This window comes from Ruditapes philippinarum, unplaced genomic scaffold (genome assembly GCF_026571515.1).
Source record: "Ruditapes philippinarum isolate M1 unplaced genomic scaffold, ASM2657151v2 ctg2031_1_1_1_1, whole genome shotgun sequence".
Lineage (NCBI taxonomy): Eukaryota > Metazoa > Mollusca > Bivalvia > Venerida > Veneridae > Ruditapes > Ruditapes philippinarum.
In genome coordinates, this window is record NW_026852553.1 from 67,600 (window position 1) to 89,535 (window position 21,936).

The 21,936-nt window shown below is 34.6% G+C and overlaps 2 protein-coding genes across 2 annotated transcripts in view; one reads left to right on the forward strand and one right to left on the reverse strand.

Moving 5' to 3' along the window:
* The window catches only part of LOC132716747 (histone PARylation factor 1-like), a 40,091-nt gene that overhangs the window by 14,564 nt on the left and 3,591 nt on the right, over positions 1-21,936 (forward strand). Inside the window, exons 4-6 of the mRNA XM_060700080.1 lie at positions 493-566; positions 17,576-17,724; positions 19,869-20,110. Of these exons, the coding sequence (XP_060556063.1) occupies positions 493-566; positions 17,576-17,724; positions 19,869-20,110 (465 nt within the window). The remainder of the gene's footprint in view (positions 1-492; positions 567-17,575; positions 17,725-19,868; positions 20,111-21,936) is intronic.
* On the reverse strand, positions 4,892-6,180 carry LOC132716775 (uncharacterized). The gene is made up of 2 exons (XM_060700114.1): positions 6,053-6,180; positions 4,892-5,592 (listed from the first exon to the last, which is right to left on the reverse strand). The coding sequence occupies exon 2, from the start codon at positions 5,585-5,587 to the stop codon at positions 4,943-4,945; it is 645 nt and encodes a 214-aa protein (XP_060556097.1). The 5' UTR covers positions 5,588-5,592; positions 6,053-6,180; the 3' UTR covers positions 4,892-4,942.

The window sequence follows — 21,936 nt, forward strand, 5'->3', positions numbered from 1 at the left end:
TTAAAAAAATCTTTTTTTAAAAAAAACCCAGTGAGCTTAGAACTTAGATGTTTAGCATGAAACATCTTCTTATGGGTGTCTACCAAGTCTGTTCAAATAAACAAATAAAAGCCCTTGGGTAAAAATTTGGGGGGGGGGGGGTGGGGGGGCCCTATATACAGGTGAGCGACGACCTCAGGGCCATTCATGGCCTCTTGTTATAACATTTTGGCAAAGTTGGGTCCTTTTTTAAATCAGCTTTCCTGGATATTCAATTTCTATTTACCAAGTTCTCTACAATTTACTGACAACTAATTCCACATGATTTCTGAATCAGCAGTGGGTCATAAGGTGACAAATGATCGAAGATGATCCACAGAGGAAATTTGCCTTGCCTGAGGATCAGCAAGCTAACACTTGATTACTAGTCCTATGCTCTTGGTATTGAGACAAGCGGGCAAACATTTAGGTTTAATGTAACTACTTAACCATATCATGATACTTTGATTATAGATGCATTGAAGGATCTTGTTGGTCTTCAACTTGTTTGGGGCCATTTTGACATCCTAAGCTGGCAAGCACGAAAGGTGTGCCAGAAAACGTCCCCTTGGGGAAAAGAACCCAATTTTCCTGCCCTTTAAATGGCGGGTCATTATGATCCTCCCCGGGTTCCAAAACCCGTTATTTGGATTTAAAGGGGAAAAAACGCAATTTCAAACTTTTGGGTAAATTTTAGGTAAATTTAAAGATGAACTTTAAGTGCCAAAATTTTTAAAAATTTCCCTTTTGGGTTTGAAAAAAACAGTTTTTTTCCCGAATTATAATTTTTTCCTGATTGCAAGAGTATATAACCATATTGTGAATTTTTACGGAATAGTTGTTATCCTGAATTCGGCAATAAGGGATTTTACAAGGTAATCCCCCAGTACAAACAAATTTTTACTGTAATAGCTTCAAGGTGTGCTACCCTTTACAATAGATAATTCAGTCTCGTATGCTTATTTAAATTTTCAAAAACTGCAACTGTAAAAGTTTGTTTGTACTGCTGGATTAAGCTGGGAAAACCCAAAATTTTCTTATCCGGGGAGTAAGTCTATTTTGCCCCTTTCATTATCTTAATGGTGTTTGCATGTCCTGACTTTTCACCATTACTTTGAAACTTTATCAAATTGTGTTTGATATCACCACGGCTTGCGGGCATAATATCTTGTAAATTTTAAGATGACAGTACTTCTTTTACTACTTTTAATTATGATTTCTGACCACCAAGTTTTTATACACCGTTTAGGATATTGCTTTGAAACCTTAGTGATGATATGACTTCCCCTATTTTTTGAAATATTCCCCTTAAACATTAAAAGAAGAGCGTTGATCATTATTGACCTCTTTGGCCTACAGTCCCTAGATTTGGTGTGGAGGTTATTATGACTAGTGCATGACCCCTATTGATTTTGAGGTCAAAGGTTAAAGTCAACATGGCCTTAAACACTATAAGCTTGTCCAACCATTGACTAAAGAATGCAACAGCCTACCATCCTAAGAATTGATGTGAAGGTAAGTCATGACTTTAAAAAAAAAATATCTATTAATTTGAAATTCCCAATATCCAAAACTGATTAATTTGCCAGTTTATCCTGGTATTCAGGGCCGGCAAAATCAATTGTCCGAGTTGCCCGAGTCGTAAAATTGTAGGTCCGGGCAAGTAAAATTATGCAGTTTACTTGTCCGTGGACAAGTAAATTTCTGCGGCTAAAAGAGGAATTCTGAAGAAAAAAATCTAGTTCTTTTCTAATAGATCTAAATCAGAAGGAAAATCACACATTTAATACGAAAACTAGCGTGTGAAGTGTGGTGTCTGTCATGAGGGCATTCCGTGCATATTAGGGTGTTACTATTTTAAGTGTTTACATAAATAGCGACCAACCAAGCTTGGGGTTTTCCTTACGTCATGCAGTTACTGCATGCGCGCGGCAATTAACTAATTATTGAGGGTATATGTTTGTTTTGGTTTATGACTGCCAACTTAGCCTCTGCAATAAAATATTTTCGGTAGCAACGGGGTTCTGCCATAAAATTGAATTGGAAGCTGTGGTCTTTTCAATCGCATTTATTGTTTAGATCATCGGACACAGCATCAATCTCGCAACAATTGTCTTTGAAATACCGCTGTGTAGAATGAAATTTAAATACATTGTATAGCTTTTCCAGGTCATTTGGTAATATTTACGCTCATATCGGCAATTTGACTGCTTGAATTTATGTGGACAAAGTCATTTTATAATTTATTTTATGTAAAGATTTCTTGTGAAAATGCCTTTGTTTTTGAATGTCTAATACTGGTGTTAATGTATACATGTCAGTTTTATCGTTGCCGATGGTAATGATGTCAAAATTTTCACAATTCATCCGCTGCAACCAAGCGTATATACGTACGTATATGATATTACATTCTGTGGCAATCATAATTATATCGTTAAAAAAAGCCAGATGTCATCAATTTGACAAATCTAACTCAAGAGTACATATGATTTTTTAAAAGGATTCAAATCATTGAAATGAATATTATATAGATGAATAGAAAAAGGAGTGAATAAATAAGAAATAATACCAGAGTGCAAAACAATGAAGATAATATTTTAGAGCAATTTGGGTGCAAGGAAAACTGAAAAAGTGCTGGCAAAAGACCAATGCTCCTTCCAGTAAAATATACACAATTTGTCCATCACTGTCGTTCTACTTTAATCTACTGCCGTTAACATTTTATAAATATATTATATTACAATCATAATATATTATATTATTAAACATATGGCATAGAATGTTTAATAAAATTGAAAGAAAGTTCATAATCATATTGCTCTTTTTATTGACATTTGCAGTAAATATTAAATATAAATACGGACAAGTGAACATTGAGTACGGACAAGTAAATTTCTTAGGTTACTTGTCCGTGGACAAGTACAATTTTCTGAGATTTTGCCGGCCCTGGTATTGTAATGCACAAATATTTACATTTATTGAGTCTCAACAATTTGTTGTTTGATTTTTCTTGCATTTTTAGTCCCCTACCGGTTTAACCAGAGGGGATTTAGGTTTACCCTCCTCCGTCCATCTGTCCGTCCGTCTGTCTGTCCGCACTCACAGGAGAGTAATTATGTGGCTAGAGGGACAATAGGTAACTGTTCTTTCTCTTTGATGTCATTCATTCCGTAATGCTTTTATGTGGCTATTTTCTTTTGTGTGGCTAAAAAGAACAATAGAGAGAACAATAGAGTAGCCACATAATTACTCTCCTGTTAGAACGTCCGTCCGTCTGTCAGTCCGCACTCGCAGGAGAGTAATTATGTGGCTAGAGGGACAATAGGTAACTGTTCTTTCTCTTTGATGTCATTCATTCCGTAATGCTTTTATGTGGCTATTTTCTTTTGTGAGGCTAAAAAGAACAATAGAGAGAACAATAGAGTAGCCACATTATTACTCTCCTGTTAGAACGTCCGTCAGTCAGTCTGTCTACAAAACTGGATCCCGCGATAACGCAAAAAGTACTGAAAATATTTTTATGAAACTTGATATATGGATAGATGGCAGTATGGAGATTATGCACATGTTTTTCTTTTGTTCCTATGTTGAAAATTCTGGTTGCTATGGCAACAAATAGTCTGAAAATATGGCAAATTTAACACATAAAACTGGATCCAGTGATAACTCAAAAAGTACTGAAAATATTTTTATGAAAACTTGAAATATGGGTAGATGGCCGTCTGGAGATTATGCACATCTTTTTCTTTTCTTCTTATGTTGAAAATTCTGGTTACTATGGCAACAAATAGCCTGAATTTCAAGATTTCTGATTTAAATTTTTCAGCTTTTTCACTATAAGTTCTTTATTTCTTAAAGTGTTTACTTCAAACTTTAAATATAAGTTCTGGTCATCAACCACATCATATGTGACAAGGTTTACAACTCTAGCACAAAAATTATCAGAATTACCTCCCTTGAACTTAGAATTTTTATGAAAAAAAAAATGTCTTTTTTAAATAACTTCTTTATTTCCTAATGTATTTACTTCAAACTTCATATATATGTTTCTTATTATCACTCAACATTTTTGAGAAGGTTAAATACTCTAGCAAGACTATTTCCAGAATTATGTCCCCCTTGAACTTAGATTTTTTCTGAGAAATTGGTATTTTTTACTCCAACTTCTTCAATCATTATAGGATACTTTAAAAACCCACATCGTAATAATTTGACAAGGTTATATAAACATATTTTCCTTACTAGGCAGGGAAACTGAACACATTACTGTGATATAGACAAACTTGAACTCGAAAGATTTAAGTTCATTCATGTCATTCATTCACTTGTAAAATTGAATGGCCAATGGCCCATCAGAATGTTGCTGGGATTCTAACCGGTAGGGGACTTATGGATTGCTTGCAATACTATGATAATTGCTTGTCATTCTAAGATTTCATTTGTTATGCTTCATTTGCAATTGTTGGTGGTTAAAATAAACAATATTGCACAATTCAAAATACTGTCAAAAAGGTACATAGACTTTTTTGTACCATACACAGTGGATTAAGAAAATTGAAAATTAAATAGTTTTCTCAATAAGGCAATTTTTGCTCGGACGGGACTAGGTAGTATTTTCCAACTGGCTAGGAAAAGTCCAGAATCATTAGTCCTACCAATAACCAGAGAGGGCTTTGGCCTTCAATCTTAATATTTTATGTAGAAGTTAATCATCACTTATAGATGACCTCTGTTGTTGAGGTTAGTTGGTTTAAAGTTCAAGGTCATTTATATAAAATATAAGCTGCTGTGGACATTCTCATTTTTCTTAATGACTGAAAAAAATTTGAATATAATATATTATATTATTGCATCAAAGTAATGAATAAAAGCATTGGCAGTAATGCATATTTTTATTGCATTTTTGTTGGGTACAAGACAGACATTAACCAAAGATACAGCCCAATTTTATACCAGCACAAGTACCACCGAGTGCAGGCACACAGATGGCTGCACATGCTCCTTCCGTTAATAAAGCACATGCCGCACATCCACCCCCAGCAAGGCTGCAACCAATTTTCACCCCTTTGCAGACGTCATCTCCATTTCTTTTGCGGTAGTCGTGTTGACCCGGAATATATTTATCAACAAGATCATCTCCCATCAGTGCAGCAAATTGGAGCAGTTGGGTTTTATCAGTTTGGCATGACTTGTAGTTTTCTTGACAAACTTTACTCTCCCCAGCGACTTGACCGAGCGACATTGAGTGCACCATTTTTGAAATATGAGGATACTTCGATAGCAGGGCCTTTAGTTCCTTGAAGGCTATTGGATCAATGTCATTATGAATGTTGGTAAATACTCGAGAGTAGTGTTTCAAAGGGTTATTTATGACGTCTGCCATCTCTGTCTCCAGTAAGCAAAACATCTTCTCAAGACACTGGTTCTCGTCTTGGAGGTTGAAAAGTTGTTCCATCATCATTAAAGATGGGTTCAAAAGGCGGAGTTTCTCTTCAATGTTGCCCATGTGGATAGAGAAGGCATACGTAGATGCCAGTGCAAGAACGGTCAGCAGGAGCTCGTACTTCATGATGCCTGTAGGGAATAGAAGTTATTGATTGTAGTAAACTTGTGTAATACCCTAACCAATACCTGATATCTTAAATGGACTTGTCTACCTTTCAATCTGAACAAAACAAAAAATTTCAAAATATGTACTTCCTGAATAGTGACTAGTACTGACTGACCTTAATCAGAAAGCAAGTAAGTGCAAACTGCACTGGTTTCAGATGTAGAATTAGTTGCAGCTAGCAGGCAAAGAGTTCATTAATTAAATAATGTATCAATTAAGCATTGCTGCAGTGACATCTTGTGATAGAACAGATTTGTATTAAGTAATCCATCATGAAATGTAAAAGCTTTAACAATAATTGAATAAGAAAATTCTACTTATACACTATTGTGCTTTGATACCTTGTACCACTGCTATGCAAAATTAAGTTTAAATGATAAAAAAAATGATTTCTTTAAATAAAATTTTTAAATAAATGTTTACCTAAAGTTTGACTTCTTTATCGCTTAATGAAATGTGGCTACACAAAGGCTTTGGACTTATAAGAAGTTGTAATGAGGGTTGGTGAAAAAGCGTTCTAAATTTTCTGTTTGTGGCAATTTTTTTCAAATCGGTGCAAAGTAGAATTGCTTATTATGTTAAAAACTTATAGATTATAGATTTGACTCAGCGATGCTTTACATCAATGTTAAACAGTAATTACGTAGCTTGACTATTTGTAGTAAAAATTGAAAATTTATTCTGTTTTTGTTTAGCCTCAGGTTGTGTAGGTCTGCACAGGAAGACTTTCGTTCTCAAAATGTTTCACAATAAAAAGTCAAACTATATCGCAATAAAACAATGATATTTAAGTCGATAAGTGGTTGTTAATTGATAATTGACCAAAAAAAAATGAAAAATTTCCCCCATCCACTGACATTCTCCCTGCTAAGTGTAGCAACCTTATTCCCCCAAATTGGATGGAGGGCGCTGTAAGCACAGGCATGCAAAATATGTCCAGATTTTTACCTTCAGCCCTCAGCGTATACTCTCTCCTTTAAAATGTTGATTTAAATATTGTGTGCAGCTCACTATCATTTTCAGGCAATCATGTGTGGATATTTAATTTTTAGGAAATCTGGCTATCATTCATAGCAGAGTTATAGGCAGGACAAACTTGAACCCTTATATATGTGTACATACATACAGGCCTTTACTTGCTTAGTTGTTCTAAACCATCTTTGAGGAGCTCATTGCAGTAACTGTTGGACTTGTGAAAAACATTCGAAAGTAGTATGTGTATGAAATGTCTATTTCTATGATTAAATTAGAAAACAAACTCTTAAACCGTCCCCCTCATATGTTTTTACCAATTTAGAATTATCTTAGATTATACAAGGGCAGGTCAGTGGTGCAAGTAAGAGGTTAATATCCCTATATTTGGGCAAATGTTGAGTGGTAAAGAAAATCTCTGTCATAAAGAAACCACTGTTATGGTAAAAGAGTCATAGAGAAACCATTGCTAGGGTGGTTGAGCCATAAAAAAACCATTGCATGGGTGGTTGAGCCATAAAGAAACCATTGCTAGGGTGGTTGATTCATAAAGAAACCATTGCTAAGGTAGTTGAGTCATAAATAAACTATTGTTAGGGTAGTTGAGTAGTAAAAGAAAACATTGTTAGCGTGCTTGATGCATAAGGAAACCATTGTTAGAGTAGTTGAGTGGTAAAGAATCATTGTTGTAGTAGTTGACTCGTAAAGAAATACATTGTATAAAGGGTGGTTGAGTCATAAAGAAACCATTGTTAGAGTAGTTGAGTGGTGAAGAAACCATTGTTTAGTTAATATCACCTTTAGATTACATTATGTCACCAGATAAAAGCCTCAATATATAGCTGTTTTCAATGTGACCTTATTCAAAAATATGTCAAATATGAATCTATCTCACCGAGTTTGCTAGATTTTTCTGATAACGAACTGTTGTTGTCTTGCTTATCTTCTGTTAAAAATTAGAAAATTTTAGATAAGAAGCTTGTACTGAAGTATGAATTGGTTCATTTGAATCATTCATGTTAATAAAAAGTCATTTTATATGTAGAATTATTATGGCGACCACTGTTTTAGCAAGGGCAGGTCAGTAATGCTATTTGAGGTTAAGTTATCTTTATCAGCAGAAAATATGGTCATGTAACTGTACACACAGTAATTATCTCCCTTCCCATTAATCTGCCGCTATGTGGCAGAGTTTGCTATGGCAAATAGAGTGGCAAATTGTGGACTATTGAATCAACTTTATCTGTGGCCCTTAGAAGAAAGACGGGCATTGGAACAATTTTTTCGCTACATTTTCCACCAACTGCCAGTACTAGTTTATATTTTTATGCCAAGTATGTTTGAGGCCAGTATTTGAACAGCAAAAGTTAGGTCATAATTGTGTTCACAGTATTTGAACATGATTTTGTTGCTTGTTTATATTGAAATAAACTTCAAATTTATGTTCCTTTTCATCATTCACATTTTATATGTCAAGATTCAAAACTCTAGCACCAATATTGCAAGAATTATCTCCCCATAAACTTAGATTTTTTTACTTAAAAAATGTTATTTTTATAATATTACTTTAGTTTTAAAGGTATCTACCTCAAACTTCAAATACTTATTCCTTATCATCAATTAAATCTTATGTGAGTGACAAACTTCATAACTCATGAAGCAATAGTCTCAGATTTATCTCTCTTTGAACTTAGGATTTTCTTTAAGAAATATTAAAACTTCTTTCTTTTTAAGGTATCTGCTTCAAACTTCAAATATATTTCTTATCATTACACACATATTGTGTGACAAGGTTCATAACTCTAGCATGACTATATTCAGAATTATTCCCCCTTGAACTTGGAATTTATGTTAACAAATGCTATAACTTAATACATAATTATGCATAATTGATTTTTATGCTCCCCGAAAAAATTTCGGGGGAGAATATAGTCGTCGGGTTGTCTGTCCGTCCATCGGTCAGTCCTTTAGTATGTATGTCAGGAATTGGTGTCCCGCCCATCACTTTGTTATTTGAAGTTGGATTTTACAACTATTTCACAGAAATGATCACCATATTGAGGCGGCGTATGATGCTCAACATTTGGGTCGCTACCTTGAAGGTCAAGGTCACAGCCTGACCTTGCAGCAAAATAGAGTCCGGGCCATTACTTTGTTATTTGAAGTCTGATTTTACAACTATTTCACAGAAATGATCACCATATTGAGAGAACGTGCTGCACGCAACGTTTGGGTCGCTACTTTGAAGGTCAAGGTCACAGCATGACCTTGCAGCACAATCGTGTCCGGCTATTAACTTGGTTATTTGAAGTTGGATTTTACAAGTATTTCACAGAAATGATCACCATATTGAGATGACGTATCGCAAACAACATTAGGGTTTGTTTTTTACTTTTAACTTTGTCTGTGACATAACTCTGACAATACAAAAGGTATACTTTCCTGTATAAAAAACCTATTCGGGGAGCATCATCCGGTTCTACCTGCTCTTGTTCTTTCGTAGTTTTTTCTTCCTTACTGCGTCCAGTAATTTATTAGTTGAGCTTCCCGTAGCCAGTGACAGCTCTTGTTGTGTTTACTGTTAAATAAATGGATTCTGATGGATTTGAATAAAATAATCAATTTACTCATGAGTACAGCACTTTGATGAGTAGCTTTTTTCCATTTTAAAAAGCATGTGGAGCCTTTTTTTAAGGGAAAGACTTGTAAGGAATTTTACAGAAGTTCTACCATGTATTATGTAGGTAGTATACAATAATTTTGGTATCAGCAAGTGATTTATTTAGAAGTACCAAAAATTGTCAAGTTCTCAGTTGTGACCGTGTCTAAATGGACCGTGTCTATTTGAATCATAGTAATATTTCAAGACATTTCATTTACGATAATTGTACTGCTTTGCAATATGAATGGGCTTGATAAAAAAATATTATTTTGAAACTTTAAAGGGATTCACATAAATGAATTTATATATTAATTTAGTGTTTCTGTTATTGTTTTTAGCTCACCTGTCACAAAGTGACAGGTGAGCTTTTGTGATCGCTTTTTGTCCGTCGTCCGTCTGTAAACTTTTAATTTAAATGCAACTCATAAACCAATTAGCCAATTTCATCCAAACTTCACAGGAATGTTCCTTTGGTGGTCACCTTTAAAAATTGTTCAAAGAATTTAATTCCATGCAGAACTCTGGTTGCCATGGCAACCGAAAGAAAAAACTTTAAAAATCTTCTTTTAAAAACCCAAGAGGTAGATCTTAGATATTTGGCATGAAGCATCTTCTAGTGAGTGTCTACCAAGTTTGTGCAAATAAAAGCCATGGGGTCAAAATTTGGCCCGCACCAGGGGTCATTGATTTTCCCTATATGCATATAGTAGAAACTTAAAAAATCTTCTTTTAAAGAACTCAAAGAGCTAGAGCTAAGATATTTAGCATGAAACATCTTCTAATGAGTGTCTACCAAGTTTGATCAAATAAAAGCCCTGGGGTCAAAATTTGGCCCGTCCCAGGGGGTCATTGATTTTCCCTTTATGCATATAGTAAAAACTTAAAAATCTTCTTTTAAAGAACTCAAAGAGCTAGAGCTAAGATATTTGGCATGAAACATGTTCAAATGGGTGTCTACCAAGTTTGATCAAATAAATGCCCTGGGGTCAAAATTGGCCCGGGGGTCATTTTTTTTCCTTATATGTGTATAGCAAAAACTTAAAAAATCTTCTATGAAAAAACCCAAATAGCTAGAGTTTAGATATAAAGCATGAAACATCTTCTAGTAAGTGTCTACAAAGTTTGTTCAAATAAAAGCTCTGGGGTCATAATTGGCCCCGCCCCGATATCATTGATTTTCCTTATGTGTGTATAGTAAGAACATAAAAAATCTTCTTTGAAAAAACCCAATGAGCTAGAGCTAGATCATGAAACATCTTCTAATGGGTGTCTTCCAAGTTTGTGTAAATAAAAGCCCTGGGGTTTAAACTGGCCCAGCTCCAGGGGTCCTCTATACAGGTGAGCGACCTCAGGGTCATCATGGCCCTCTTGTTATTTTTCACACAGTTTTTGGGCTGAAATAGGGCCCCCATTCACAAAGCTGAAAGAGTATCTTTTCTAAAAAATCATTAATATTGTAAAATTGTAGTAAGTAAGTAAGTAAGTAAGTGACAAAATTGACAATAACTTAAAAGCATAAAAAACAAAGATATTAAACTATAAGATTGTATATTTTAACAGTAATGAAATAGCATATATTCAAAAATATTGGTATTGATTGTTGTGCTAATGTTCATACTTCAAAGGTCCCCTGAATCCATGTGCAAAAGTGTTGGGAGGAAAAACACAAGTCTTGTAGTACAGTTAAACTTCGTTCGCTCGAACTCAGATCGCTCACATACCTCCCTTCGCTTGAACTCATCGCCCAGTCCTGGCAAAATTCCTATATAATATATACTGTTCTACCTCGGATCGCTTGAACACCCATCGCTCGAACTCTCGAACCTGATATCCGGTCCCTTCGGCAGAAATATAGTGTAAATCACACCTTTTCGGTCGAACTCAAACAGACAACAAAAGTTGCGGGTCGACATGTTCTAAATAATTGACAGTCGGCGACACATGTTTTTAACACCTCGTGATCGTGACAAAGGCAATTATGGTTAATTGGTACAAAATAAAAGGTGTTTTACCCATTTGTTTGTTATGATACAATTGTTTATTTGCAGTCTTTAGTAACGATAAAAAGAAAGTAACTCCTGTAATGCCCAAAGTAAATAAATAAGTAAATGACGTTTACCTGGACGGCTTTAATTACAACTGTGGTTCATGTTACTTGAACTGTAACCTATTTATAGAATGATACTTTTACGTGTGTTTATTTTAGTAAATGACTACAAATAGATGCTGCTGTAAAATGTTGTTTTTTAATATTTTATGGATTCATTGTTTAAAATAAAATTCATCCCATAACAAACTTGAACATTGTTCACAGTTTAGATAATGATCGCCCGATTGAACTCAACCAATTACAATATTCATTAATATAGATTAACACCGTGCACCGTTAATAGTGTTTTCAATAGGATAATAATTCTTAATATGATGTATTCAACAAACAGATGTACTAAAAAACAGTTTAATTAAAGTATTTATCATTTGACCGATATAAGCTGGAAAACCTTAAGCCTATGTTCTATGTAATTATTGTTCAACCTCGGTACGCTCAAACTACCGATCACTTGAACAAATTTGCACAGGCCCTCCGAGTTTAAGCGAAAGAAGTTCAACTGTATATTGTGACAGTGATTGTTCTATGATTTTGTTAACAAACATGATGGACCCTTTAAAAGCATCTGAATTGTAACAAGATTTAAAACTATTTCTGAAAAGCAGTCAATTGAAATACTATTTTGGTTTCCAAGTAAAAATTTGACATTTTCTTTGATATTTCTCCGCCTCTGTGTCTTGTTTTGTTATATTCGTTAGAAACAAACACGTCAAAGCTAGTGATAAATATGTTACCTTTGTATTTTTCAACAAAACTAATTGTATCCATAAACATTTTAAGATTTAAATTGTTCTTCCTTATTTTTACATTATTTTATCATCTCAGGTGCTTTTGTAAGTACCAGCAATCATGTTCAAGAATGCCCTTGGGTTTATTTTTTTTTAATGCATTTTTAAATTTTATTTATGTGATGCTATTTGTTTGGTTGCAGATTAATTTTGGATACAAGAAATATAATATTGATGAAAATTTATTCATTGCAAATTAAAAAAAAAAAAATTTATGCCTTGCAGTGATTTATGGGTATAAGTGGCAACCATTAAAAACTGCTTTGTTGTATTACTTCCTGGATGTATAACCTTCGAGAAACTGATTTATTCAATATGCTGGTTAACCAGATAAGTGTAAAATTTAGGATGTTTTGTCGAGATATTCCCAATATGGCAACCACAAGACATTAACAATATTATATTGAATCTATTAATTAAAAAGTTAGGATACAAAACAATTTTAATAATCTATATCTTTTAAGTTATTTTTATGCCCCCACAGAGTGGGAGCATATAGCGTTGCACTTGTCCGTCCGAGTGTCCGTCACGCCGTACGTCTGTCCGTCCGTCCGTCTGTCCGTACGTCCCGAAATCTTGTGAACGCAACTCCTCTTAAACCGGAAGGCAGATTTTGCTTAAACTTCCAGGGATGAACAACCTTAATGTGTAGATGGTAGTAAAGGAAGGAATTTTTGCTGCGACCAAATTTAACAGAATTATGGCCCTTTGTTGATTTTTTCACTATATACTATGTAGAAATCTTGTGAACGCAACTCATCTTAAACCGGATGGCAGATTTTGCTTAAACTTCCAGGGATGAATAACCTTAATGTGTAGATGGTAGTAAAGGAAGGAATTTTTGCTGCGACCAAATTTAACAGAATTATGGCCCTTTGTTGATTTTTTCACTATATACTATGTAGAAATTTTGTGAACGCAACTCCTCTTAAACCGGATGGCAGATTTTGCTTAAACTTCCAGGGATGAACAACCTTAATGTGTAGATGGTAGTAAAGGAAGGAATTTTTGCTGCGACCAAATTTAACAGAATTATGGCCCTTTGTTGATTTTTTCACTATATACTATGTAGAAATTTTGTGAACGCAACTCATTTTAAACAGGATGGCAGATTTTGCTCAAACTTCCAGGGATGAACAACCTTAATGTGTAGATGGTAGTAAAGGAAGGAATTTTTACTGCGACCAAATTTAACAGAATTATGGCCGTTTGTTGATTTTTATGCCCCCACAATGTGGGAGCATATAGCGTTGCACTTGTCCGTCCGTCCGTCCGTCAGTCCGTCCGTCAGTCCGTCCGTCAGTCCGTCCGTCAGTCAGTCCGTCCGTACGTCCCGAAATCTTGTGAACGCAACTCCTCTTAAACCGGATGGCAGATTTTGCTTAAACTTACAGGGATGAACAACCTTAATGTGTAGATGGTAGTAAAGGAAGGAATTTTTGCTGCGACCAAATTTAACAGAATTATGGCCCTTTGTTGATTTTTTCACTAGATAACTATGTAGAAATTTTGTGAATGCAACTCCTCTTAAACCGGATGGCAGATTTTGCTTAAACTTACAGGGATGAACAAACTTAATGTGTAGATGGTAGTAAAGGAAGGAATTTTCGCTGCGACCAAATTTTACAGAATTATGGCCCTTTGTTGATTTTTTCACTAGATACTATGTAGAAATTTTGTGATCGCAACTCCTCTTAAACCGGATGGCAGATTTTGCTTAAACTTACAGGGATGAACAACCTTAATGTGTAGATGGCAGTAAAGGAAGGAATTTTCGCTGCGACCAAATTTTACAGAATTATGGCCCTTTGTTGATTTTTTTCACTATATACTATGTAGAAATTTTGTGAACGCAACTCCTCTTAAACCGGATGGCAGATTTTGCTTAAACTTCCAGGGATTAACAACCTTAATGTGTAGATGGTAGTAAAGGAAGGATATTTTGCTGCGACCAAATTTAACAGAATTATGGCCGTTTGTTGATTTTTAGTTTTCAACTTGTGGCACATGTAGTCCAAAAAATATTTGACCTAGAGTCATAAGATTGACAGAACAGTGGCGTGTGGGGGCATCAGTGTCCTATGGACACATTTCTAGTTTAAAGTTTATTTCCTCATTTAAGCAGTAGAGATTGAAACAATTAAAGATTTTTTCCTACATGTTTGAAATCAAAACTAATGTTGTGCTGACTTAATATTTTGCACTCTTCCTGGAAAGTTGGAGAAAAGTGTCAGACAATTAGTCTGATAAGCCATAGTATTTTGTCACAAAATATTGTTGGACCAACACAACAAATCAAGGTTTTTAGGAAGATGGGGGGGGGGGTGATTTAGATTTGCCTTTGTCTGTGCATCCATTCCACAATGTTGTCACATGTAACTTAAAAAGCGCTAGTGCTAGAGTCAACAAATTTAGAGAATGTTGATCAACATGTGAAGTTGCACTTAGGAATTATAGTCCTATTGGTTACTTAAATTACTCCAAAGATAAAATCTTCCTAATGGAGATAAAAAATAATCACTTCAGTCTTGTGTCTTTAATCCTGCAATATGTAATTTTCATGTGAAATAGTGTAGAATGGCGGATAATTAAATATAAAAATGCTGTATAATTGACATTCATACATTAATAAATCTTATGTATTAACTTACTTCATGTCATTATAATAATATATTGTAAGGGCATTAATAATTTTTGTGCCCCCACTTTAGTGGCGGGCATTTAGATTTACCCTTGTCCGTCCGTTCTTTTTTTGTGTCGCACGTAACTAAAAAAGTATTTGACCTAAAGTCATTAAACTTTACAGTTTGTTGATCAGCATGTGTAGTTGTGCACCTGGGTATTTTCATAGAGTCATTAAACCTTACGGAAAGGTTGCTCAGCATAATTATTTAGTTTTGTACCTTGGGTTTCGCTTGTGGATTTATCCAGTATTTGTAGAAAACTTAAAAAGTCTTCTTTTAAAAAAACCAACGAGCTAGACCTTAGATGTTTAGCAGGAAACATCTTCTAATGAGTGTCTACCAAGTTTGTTCAAATAAAAGCCCTGGGGTTTAAACTGGCCCCGCTCCAGGGGGCCAATATAAAGGTGAGTGACTCCAGAGCTATCATGGCCCTCTTTTTATAGTGTTTAGCTCAAAAAGTATTTGACCTAGAGTCATAAAACTTTACAGGAATGCTGGTCAGCATGTGTAGTTATGAACAGGGGTTTGCTTGTTGATTTATTCAGTATGTGTAGAGTTATTGCCCTTGACTTAGTAAAACATTTTCAATTTTCAACTTGTGTGATGCATAACTGTAATTTACAATTATTGTACTTGACTGTCACATTTACAAACAGTGTAAGGAATATGGCACATTATAAATATACCTGAAAAAATGTAATAAACAAAGAAAATAAAAGTATTGTTATGGAGAGGGAGAGTCAAGGTCTATGAGGGTTAAACTGAGGTAAGAGTCATGATAAGGTTGGGTTTTCTGGTTGAATAATTTTTAGGTGAGTTATGGCCCTTGGAAATAAATAAAACACCCAGCATATTGGCGTGTTGATGTTTTTTTTCCCTCTCCTGCTACAAAGTAGCTGCAACATGCTGCAAAGTAGCATTGAAGGAATATTAACTGGTCAATCACTCTTCAGTACTTCATATTCTGACATGTAAAGCCACTCTGTCATGCTGCAACAAGTAAAATGTATGATCACATGCTTCATAGAAGCATAGATAAAAAAGCACTTTCTGTAATCTATATGCAACATGCAGGAAAGGAAATCTTATTCTGGCTACTGTTGCCTATTGTAATACTTGGTCTTCAGCATAACTGTTTACTAACATTGACTAAAATATCAAAGCCTTAAAGCAAGTTCTTCTTACTACAGTCACCTTAAAGCAAGTTATTCTACAGCTACCTCAAAACCAAATTATTCTACAGCTACCTTAAAGCCAAGCAAATTTTACAGCTACCCTATAGCCAAGTTAGTCTACAGTTACCTTAAAGCCAAGTTATTCTACAGCTACCCTATAGCCAAGTTATTCTACAGTTGCCTTAAAGCCAAGTTATTCTACAGCTACCCTATAGCCAAGTTATTCTACAGCTACCCTTAAGCCAAGTTATTCTACAGCAACCCTAAAGACAAGTTCTACAGCTTCTTAAAGCCAAGTTTTTGTCTGTTCTGTACGGGAAACCAGTGTAAGACTTTTACAATCTAATAGTGATAAGAATGAACTATTGCTCTTTATTTGTTGGGGGAAAAAACAAGAATGTGATACTGGGTGGCATTCATAAAATACATTGTGATCACTTTTTATTCCAGAAATTCATCTGAAATGCAAAACTTTTTCATTCTTGCATTTAGGCTTGAATTGCTGAGATTGTAGCTGTAGCTGACCTCATTTTAGTACTGGGCATTAGTGCATTCAGTACTTTGATTTTTTACACTTTACTTAAAAGAAATTTTTACCAGGTATACACTCAATAAGTAAGTCAGACTTTCAAGAATAAGTAAAGTCGGACGAAAAAATGCTTTTTTAGTACATTTCAATCTCCCTTAAGGCTCTCAAGAATGTTGTTTTTCAGGCATAAATTGTCCTTAGCTAACCGCATAGTTTACGGTTACCCTTGTTTTTATGGAAATTGCATAAATTATATAATATTCTTTTCATTTTTTGATCATAAATATCATGATACAATTTTAAAAAATGTCACATAAAATATCATCTGAAATAGTTCCTTTGCAATATAAATCAAATAGGGAAAAAAACAATGAATATTGTATTTCTTATCAGTTCACAAAAAAATAACAGAAATTGTGCAATTTTTATATTCATAAAAACATTTTTATATAGCTTTTTGTCCTTAATTCTAGGCAATTCAAGCTCTACCTTTTTTTAAAAAAAATAAAGGTTTTGAAGCATTTCTGCATTCGTGTCATTCATTACTATATTGGTCATAAATTTTACGCCCCAAAGGGCAACATATTAAAGTCACACTGTCTGTCCGTACAAGATGCAAGGTCAAGAGGTCAAAGTGGTAATGTTGCTATATATAGCACTTCATTTCACAGGAGCATGTTAAAAAATTATGTTACTTTTATTCTCTCTTCTTCACATAATACCTCTCTGCACTTATTGGTAGCATCTGCCACTATTGCATGACACCTCTTGTTTTATTTCTAAATGAACTGTGTTCTTCCTCTGATGTGTTTGGATTTTGAAATAAGAAAAAGTGGAGCATAGCCCCAGCTTGATGGTGGCTCTTGCACTTTTTTTTCATTTTCAAACAAAAAAAATTACTGCTCTAGGGATCATTATTTTAAAATAAAGTTGCCTTGACAAGGTCCAAACTTTCAATTAGAGATCTTTTTATGTACAAATCATTGGTATTTGAGATTATGTAAACTAATAAGCACAACATGACCCTACACTTTATGTCACTTTAATAAAAAAAAACTTTTTGTAATGCTTTTCAGGGATGACCCTAAAGAAATGCCAGCATTAGTGGGAGCTAACTCAGCAAAGACTGACTGTAAAATTTCTATCAAGGGAGACAATTTGTTTGCAGCTGTAAGGTATGTCATTTCTCTTTATACAGGAGAGGACAATATTTGGATAACTTCATACAATAACTATACCTGCCTACATTTTGTGTTGTTTCCCTTTATCAGAATTACTTGTAAAACAATGTCTGGAGCATAACTCCAAAAATACTAGAGGGTTTTTTTTTTTCGACAGAATACATTTGGTGAAAGTTCAGTGTGTAGGTACAATAACTCTGCTTTGCTTTCTTTTAGAGTTCCTCCCCTTTATTTGATTTAATTGAAAAACGTTTTGAAGCATTACTGTTAAAAGTACTGGAGTGATGTTCTTCAAAGTTAATTCACTGACATAGCATATTGGTAGGAAGTGCAGAGTGCAAGAACAGTAACTCTATCTTGCCTAATATGAGAGTTATCCCCCATAGGATTCTTTCATGTGAGGAAACTATCCAGCTAGCATATAGGAGGTCAGTGGTTCTACTACGGTGCCCTTTTTCCAAAACTGAAAAGTCACCATATATATATGTGACTGGGACACTATAGATTTGACTTGATGCCTATGAGAACAAAATGCACCAGTGTTTATCTAGAAAAGAGATTTTGTATGGAAGTCACCACTGTTAACATTTCCCTTCACTTACAGTGATTTTTTTTACAAACTCATCAGTGTGGGTCCTAGGACTTGCTGGGCTATAAATCTACGAGTCCCAAAATTTAGCCGATAAATTCAAGTTACAAGGCTTAATGCTTTAGTGATATGAAAGGTATATTAACAATGGAATGAAGAAAAAATGAACTTGATTTCTACATTAATTAAAATGCTTCTGATACTGAAATTGTTCAAAACTGTATAATAAATTTTATAAGTTTATTTCCATTAATTAAGTTTGAGATTAATCAAAACTTCATTTTCCTGAATATTTTTATGCTTATCTATAGTATAGCACATTATTATTTCTTATCTGTAGAAGAATTGCAGACCTAGAATATGATTGACATAACTTGAACACAATTTGGTATTTATTACCAAATTCCTATCAGACAGGACTCCCTACTTAGAAAAAGTATGCATCCAAAAGATGCACATTATTTGAAACTTTGCATCCACAGCAAATTCGATGAGTCCTGGACTAAGGATGCAGAGGTAAAAAAATCACTGCATTGTATCTACAATATATCAAATTACTTCACATTTAGTGCAGTTATAGGCAAACATGCTCTAAATCCATGATTATTATAGTATAAGACACAATCATGTTTATTGTTCCTAAAGAAGAAAAATGGATGCATTCCAGATGTTCCTTCTTGCTGTCTGCATGACAAAGAAATGAACAGCAGTCTTAAAGTTTAAAATGACAAAGAAATGAACAGCAGTCTTAAAGTTTAAAATCACACTGATAATTATATAACTTAACCATAAGTCTTCTGGTAGTAACTGAATCTGCCCATGCAAAACAATTCAATTAATATTTAGGGGCATCTGTGGCAGAGTTGTTAAGGTAATTGACCTCAAATCACTTGCTCCTCATGGCTGTGTGTTTCGGTTCCCGCTTTTCCTGTTAATGACTTTGGATTTTGATATGTAAGGAAGATACCCAGCCAGTTTAGGAACATTGATGGTTCTAAAGTCAGGTGCCCATCCATGCCTGTAATAGTGTATGGATGGGCAGCTGCCAGTTAAGCTGGAAAATTGCCATATGACCTCAGATAAATTTCCCCCCCCCCCACCCATACACAGACACACCCACTCTCACACATACACCTAGAAATAACAAGAACAACATAAAAACTACATATGAACTTATGATAGCTGCTTTAAAGGCTTTTATAGGTTACAGAAATCATAAATTTGTTGTAAAATATTAGGAGAGTTATTCTAGGAAAACTTAATTAGGATCGATGATTTATTTATCCAGTCCATATAGACATAAAAGGTTCTTTTTCAGAATTAACCGCATGTCAGAAAAAAGCAAAAAAAATATAAAATAGTCAATAACAGCAAAATTGAAGCTTATTTCAGGATAAAGGGGGAAAAAAATAGATAAATAAAAAAAAAGAAATCTTTTTACTTATTGCTGTAAATATGTTTGCTTATAAATATGTAAATAACTGAATATAGGCTCTATAGATGATATACAAACTGTATATCTATAGATCATTTTGTTCTACGATTTCAGTGCCTACATTGATGATAAACTAAAATCTAAAGAAGTCAGTGCAGGCGATAAAACTAAGTTGAAAGAATTATCAGAGAGACTTCAATCATGTGCCAAGAAGAATAAGCAAACATTAGAATTGAAATCTAAGCGAATAAAGGAACGAGAGAAGAAAGTTGTGTGTAAAAGTTTTCACAGATGTGGAATTGTCGTGCCAGTTGACGAAAATGAAGTCGGTTATCGAGAAGTACCGGAAACACCTGGTAAGATAGATGGAGGTGATCCGGAATGGATCTTTTCCTCTTATTTAGGTTACCTGAGTAAACTCTGGTGGCCTATTGCTTAACTATTTTGCTGAATATTCGAGCTAATGCAGTCACCCATTTGTCAGCGACCCTGTTGTTAAGTTTTTGCGTGTAAGCTGGTATCTCCATAACTACTGAAGGGAATAGATTGAAACTTTACACACTACTTTTCTGTGATTATTTAACATGATTGGCACTAGGCCCAAAACTCGATTTGCTTTTTTCCATAATAATGTCTCTCTTTGACTTAAAAATTTTTGGTTGTAATTTTGCATGTAAGCTGGAATCTCCTATTGAAGGGTTTGTGCCTTTTTTTTTTTGACAATTTAATGCATTCAAAATAATCAAGCAGTGATTTCATACTCGATAAAACATCTTCATAATTAGCCTTTACCTTTTTGGAGCAATTTTAAACCTTAAAAATTGATGCAATCTTTGAAAATCTTTTTTACTTGGGAATCAAGCAGTCAAACTGTTGGCATGATTGTAATAAGCATTGAGCTCCCTACCAAAAATTGTGAAATTCATGACCCCAGGGTCTGGGGTTCTGGTGCTAGGGCGGGGCTCTGTTAAATATATAGTGAAAGTACATTGTTTCATAAAAAATCTTCTCCTCTGCTCCTGGGCTTTTAGGAAACAAAGTAATTGCATAGTTATGAGAGAGATAATAGAATATTAAGGACTATATTTTGAAGAATTAGGAACTATGAGCATAGTCCAATGTCACTGCTTCATTCTGCAGACCTTTCTGGTCCTGCATTAATTTTATGACAACATGTCCCGCGTGTTGGTAGGCGAGGTGGTGGTGTAGCTATCATCCATAAAGCTTCTATACAAGTCACCACTGAGTCGTCAAGTCAAAGCAAGGAATTCTCACAATTTGAGTTCATGGATTGTAATGTAGTTATTGGGCGGTACTCTCTGAGGCTAGCGGTAATATACAGACCACCTCCTTCTAAACAGAACGGCTTGAATACAAACACTTTCCTTGATCATGAGTGGCCCCTTTTCTTAACTAAGTACGCTACAGTTGACAATTCTGCAATCATAGTAGGCGATCTGAACCTTCATCTAGATATACCAGACAACAATGATACGAGAAAATTTACAAGTAACCTTGATGCATGTGGTATGCATCAGCATGTACAAGAACCAACCCATGTTGCAGGTCATACTTTGGACGTAGTGCTATCAAGGTAAACATACAACATTGTATCAAACATAGAGGTCGTAGATCCTGGACTCTCTGATTCTATTGGAAATATCTTGACGTTGATTCGGAAAACGGAGTTCTTCAACAAAGAGTGTATCCCTTCTGACATAGATGGTTTTATGATGGAGTATTCAGACAGACAGTCTAACCTCTATTTTGGATAAACATGCTCCGATGATTAACAAGACTATTACATTTGAGACCTGCTTGTCTGTGGTATAAAGAGCAACTCCACGAAGCCAAGAATGAAAAACGCAAACTGGAACGGAAAACTAAACTTACAATAGACCATCAGATCTACAGAACACACTGTTCTAGTGTTAACAAGATGTTAAAACAAGCTCGTGTAGAATACTATACAAGTAAAATAGAGTCTTGTGGCAATGATCATAAAAGTCTATCTAAGATTACCAAAGGTCTACTTGGAGATACAAATGAAGTGATTCTACCATTTGATTCATCTTCAGAGCGCCTTGCCCAGAAATTCAGTGACTTCTTTATCGGAAAGATTGAAAGAATAAGGAATAACATACGTTCTCAAACACAATCGGTACCGGATAATGTAGATATG